Source organism: Limulus polyphemus, unplaced genomic scaffold (assembly GCF_000517525.1).
Source record: "Limulus polyphemus unplaced genomic scaffold, Limulus_polyphemus-2.1.2 Scaffold4211, whole genome shotgun sequence".
In the NCBI taxonomy this organism is placed as follows: domain Eukaryota; kingdom Metazoa; phylum Arthropoda; class Merostomata; order Xiphosura; family Limulidae; genus Limulus; species Limulus polyphemus.
The window spans coordinates 1-5,707 of record NW_013669821.1 but is presented as its reverse complement, the minus strand read 5'-3'; the positions used below and the strand labels follow the sequence as shown (position 1 = coordinate 5,707).

Sequence of the window (5,707 nt, the reverse complement as noted above, 5' to 3'; positions counted from 1 at the left end):
TAATATAACAGCAAATGTACAACATTTCGACAAGGTTTTGTCATCATCAGGTGACACCTGATGATGGCAAAACCTTGTCCAAACGTTGTACATTTGCTGTTATATTAAAGTTTTTCTTCATTACCCATTCAAGCCATTTCCAGCCATTAATAGTTCTGCTTCATCGTCAATGACTTCAACAAAAAAAAGAAAAGTTTATACCGAGCAGAAGTTTTGGCATGAGTATTCAAAAAAGCTCAATGATATTGTATCATTCTCAAAGGGTATGGGTTATGCAAGATGTACAATTTGTGTTTGTAATTTCTCCATTGCTCACAAAGGTGAAAATTACATTAAAAAATAACTCAACACTACTAAACACAAGCAAAATTATTTGAGGGCATCTGGAATTAATAAACTGGACCCATTTTTCATAAAACCCGATACCAAATCAGAAAATGATGTGATCAGAATGGAATGTTTATTCACCTTCATTGTGAAACAAAAAGTTTTACTCAAAGGTTTCTGGATTCAGAAATTGCTTACAGATATGGATGCTCTAGAACCAAACCCTCTGCAATAGTTGGAGAAATGGCCAGCATTGCAACTGAGTGAATTTTGAGTAACATTAAAACTACAGGGCTTTCAACTTTTCTACTGATGGCAGTAATGATATTGACGATAAACTATACCCTAATGTAGTGACATACTTTGCTGACAACAAGGAAAAGGTAGTGAATGCATTATTTTCTAATCCCAATTCAATTGAAAAATCAACTTGCAAGAATACTGCAGGACTCCTTCAAGTAAAACTAGCTTTGAAGTCTTTAAAGTGGGAAAACTGTGTATCATTAACTATTGATAACATAAACGTGATGATGGGTAGAGAAAAAAATCTGTTACAGGTTATCTTCTGAAACTTAACCTCCTTCATTTGGCAACAGAAAAAGCAACAAAGAAGTTGAAATATATGTCTGAAATTCTTGTTGACATTCATTATTATTTGGACAATGGTGCAAATAGGAAACAAGAACTTAGAAACACTTTTTGACACTCGGTTTGAGTTTTTTAAGGAGTGTGTTCTGATAAAAGCCTTCCTTAATAAACTCACAATATGAAAAATAAAATAAAAGTGATTTTATGTTGTGTCATTATGTGAGACTGCACATAGTAGTCTGGTAAGTCCATACCAGTCTTCATGATGTGCAACTAGGAAATTGTATTACTAAAACATAGCATTAGAAGTTGACATCAACTGTGTAAATTAGGCAAAATGTATGTTCTGTGTTTTCTTATTACAGGTAAAGAATATATTCAGTTTTGTCCCAAACAAAAATATTTGTGTGCTCTTTCTCACTGAAAGAAAGTCAAGAAGATACTTTATAGACTATATCACATTGCTAGTCCAATTATTTTCACTGCTTTTGGTGAAGGAATATCTTGCAGTCTTTATGAAGTGGAATTACAATTATTTGTTTATCTGAAATGACAGAAAGCACAGCATACATACCATTTTCAAGTAGTTTTGATTTGTATCATCAAAATATCCAAGTTTTGCAAATATTACTGAATGTTTTGTCTCGGTACTATATGTAAGTAAGGTAGTTGCTATATGCAAATTTTGTGTTAACTTAATATAAATATAGTGTTTATGTTGACTGCACAAATATAACTTGATTTATATTTGAAGTCCTATGTGACTTTTCCTATATATTCACATTATATTTAACATTTGTCAAGAAGCAATTTAAAGTTCGAATGCTACTTGAATTGTTTGATTTACAGTGTTAGGGGCAGTTTCAGTCATAGACATAAGGTACAAATCTTCCACATTCATCCTAGCCTGTGCTAAGGCAACCAGACACTGGTGGGAGACATCACATTCCTCAGATGGCAATTGTTCAGAGATGAAAGGATTACTATGGCATTAATATGACCAGCTTGGAGCACAGTGGCCTCAACCATGGACCATAAAAAACTTGGTGGATTGTGTGCCCACTGATGAGCCAGGTGCATGCTTGCACCTGTGCTAATCCCATTCCTCTCTTAAAATACCTAGTTGTATCTTCAGTATTATCTTACTGACTAAATTCCTAACCATCCTATGGCTAAGCATCCTGAACATATTTTAATATCACTGATAAATGAAGTCTTGTGAATTGCCTTTCAGTCTATTGCATTTACAAGAGGACTACCATGAACCTCTCAACAGTCCAAAAGGCTTTAGCTACATGCATCAGCATCATAGATATGTAACATCATGATCAATATACAGTGATACATCATTCAAATGTCTGCCTTATCAACTGTCAAAAACTGGTTTGATGCCTACCAGGTTTGTAATGAGTAAAGGAAAACCAGTGTTGAACTTTAGAGATGTCTCTATGAGAAAACTAGGACATCCAGGAGAGACACCCATACAAACCAATGGCCCAAGTCTGCTGTAGGATCAATATTAAATATTTTCAACGTGATGTAAGCTGTAGTTCAACATGATTATTTTCTTATTTTAATTTATTTATATGTTTGTTATAATTAATAATAGTGAATTTTGTTTTGTTTTAGTTGTTACACTTAAGTTTTATTTTATACTTGTTATTTATGTATATTTTTTGTATGCTGTAATTTTAATTTTCATATTGTGTTAAATGTCCAGCATAATAATTTTATTTTATGATCATTTAATATGATTTTTATATTGTGATTCTGTATTGTAATTTTATCTCATTTTATTTCATGTTATCTGGCTGCTAGATCCTTTGTGTAGTATTATAGAATCTTGTGTGTTACCTGAGGGAGACAATTTCTGCAAATTATGGTCTGGCAGTTAACTTTTTGATACATTCACGTATGTTTAATTTTAACTTATAGTCTTGGATGTCTTTGAGATAAAGGGGTTGGTGGAGTTATAACATATGAAATAACTGCTAATTTCACTTTTTTCATAGCTAGTTTAGAATATTTCTGTAGTAAAATATAGCCAGAAATTTTTTTCTAATTTCTTGTGTGTTTGGCACATAGTTAATGGCATCCATCTAAACTGGATATCCAAAGGCAGTAAACATGCTCTAATCTGTTTGCTCATGTAAAGATTACATACTACAATGGCCATTCCGTAAAAGCTTATACTAGTTTTATCATGGGTCCTTTATGTACTCCTTCGGGTGGAGCTTCCATCTCAAAGATTGACACAGATTACTTTTACAGATTGGTATGAATTGGATGTTCTCTTCCCTTAATAAGCAATACAGGTCAAAACCTAAGATGACAAGTAATGAAGACTGGAGACAGCATGACACTACCTTATACCTCAAAAGACATTATTAAGTTCAGTTTGTACAAGTTTGACTGATAAAGATTATTATAAAGAATAATAACTAATACAAGAAAAATTTTGTAGCTGAAATCCACTTAAATACCTCTTAGAATACTAAATATGGTTTTATTGCTTACATTTAGAAATATATTTCTGTTATTGCAAGTATGTTTTAGTATTCCTAAGTGTTGTTGTAAAACAGATTTGTTAAAAGCTTATATGAATCGGAAACTTATAATTTTGCAACTAATTCTGACCTTAAAATACAAAAAATCTGAAATTACAAAGTAATGTATTAAATTATTGAAATGTTACAGATTATGTACAAATAATTTTCTTACTGCAGTGGGTGATTCAAGTGAAAGGTTTTCTATAATTTTGTCCTACATCTTTCATGTTTCTCTTGTTTTGAACAAAATATGTGGTACTTAACTTCATAAACACCTGTTTAAAATCAGCTGTGAATAAACATCTGATTTTACTAGTAAAAACACGTTACATATCAGATTGTACAACTGAAAAATGTTTGTAATGATTTGATAACTTGTGTTTTTCTTATTGTTTAACATAACATTTGAAAGATGAATCTACATTGGATCAAGTAGATCCACAAATGTTTTATGTGAGTAGAATATTGGCAATTAATAATTATTTAATTATAAGAAAATATGTACTCAGAAATCAAAACTTTTCATAAAATTCTATTATTATGAGTTGTATAAAAACATAAAAAATACTGTGTATTTGGAGTAAAGTCTGGACTATTATCTTTCCGGTCATATTCTCAGTATCTTATTGTTGAATCTATAGTTACATGTATTTTTCCTTTGTCAAATTTACATTTTGATGGATTGTAAAATCTGGTGTTTAGTAGTATGTTAAAGCTTCTTGAAAGAAAAAGTATTTATTTTTGTACTCTTGTGAACAAAGTTAAACAACAAAAACTTTAATATGGATGTTGCACAGTTTTAGTTAGTTTGAATATCAGTTGTTGATTAAGTTGATGTATTCAAAACATTTATCTACTTCTCAAGGGGAATTTTACGTGAAGAATCTTGTCCAGAAAAGAAGACAGCGAAGTATCTAACATTGGAGGTTTTGCAATACATAATAAAGACAATACAACATAAAAAAAGAGGGATTTAGACTAGTATTTGATGTATAACTTAGTTAAGTTTTGTGTGTCATGATGTGGTGTAGTTGTTTTGAATAATTTCTTTTATGATATTGCAATATTACAGAAAACAGGAATTGAACAATATTCTGTATGAGTAAAAAAAAAGTTTTCCCCACTTTTCACCTTTTTAGTTCTATAAAGATAAGAATACAGTGAAAGATTATGTTGTGTACTTTAGCGAGGGCTTTTGAAGTTTAAAAACAGTTTGAAACATGACGAACTTTTACACATTGGTTATGTTATCAAATTCTTTCATAACATTTATTTATGAATTTAGTATAACTGAAGACACTGAAAATAAGAATGCTTTTTAGTCAGAGTAGTAGTTGTTCTGAATTAAAAAATAAATTATCTTATGGATGGATCAATTTTTTTTTTTTTCACCATATGTTATTTGTCAAATTTAATCATCAGTACTTCAATATATAGATATGTTATTATGGTTGTGTTTTTGGATGAAATAAAGAAGAGTTTATATTAATAAATTAATAGAATGATACTCCTTAATGTGGTCTGCTTGCTTGCCTTAGTGAAGAAACAGAATTTTAATTTAATAGAGTTTATGCCTTTTAAATAACAAAGACTTGCAAATGCTTTCAATGATATCAAACAATTTCAAAAATAGAATTTAGTTACAAGTTACAATTAAACCCAGTGATTTTCTATTATGTTTATTCAACCTTTTCTGGTTAATCTAAAATAATTTAGTATACCAAACACAAATGTGTGAGACTTAAATAGAAAAAAATCTCCAAAACTGTCATAATTGATAGTTTCTCAATATTCATTCTAAATTTTTTTTTACCAAATTTAGATACACACATATACACATACCTGATACAGCAATGGTCAAGTCTTAGCTAACCAAAGAGGCCATTTTGTTTTAAAGAACCACAATTGCCTATAAATCATTGAAATAGTTCTACACAGTAAGGCAACTTTCTATCATATTGTTACGTCTCCGTGTGTTAATTAATTTTCCGTAACTTCGTTCCGACGAAACTTAAGCGACACAAGTCTTTACTTAATAAAACTGGTTTATTCTTTCCGAATATAACTTTACCGATACACTCAACTTCAACAATCGCGCTAAACAAACGCTATAACAACGAACGTGCTAATTAATACTTCTGACTGCAGATCAATTACTCACTATCTATACACACATTACCTTCCCCTCTTTTATATACCAGCCTACCCTAATTTTTCATTTTATTTACGTTTATAACAACAAA

General features: G+C 30.4%; 1 protein-coding gene across 1 annotated transcript in view; it reads left to right on the top strand.

Annotated features, from left to right (window-relative positions):
• LOC106470774 (lipoyl synthase, mitochondrial-like) overlaps positions 1-4,937 on the top strand; it is a 79,467-nt gene extending 74,530 nt beyond the window's left edge. The window contains exon 6 of the mRNA XM_013931340.2: positions 4,330-4,937. Within this exon, the coding sequence (XP_013786794.1) occupies positions 4,330-4,382 (53 nt within the window). The 3' untranslated portion in view covers positions 4,383-4,937. The remainder of the gene's footprint in view (positions 1-4,329) is intronic.
• Positions 4,938-5,707: the final 770 nt, after the last annotated feature.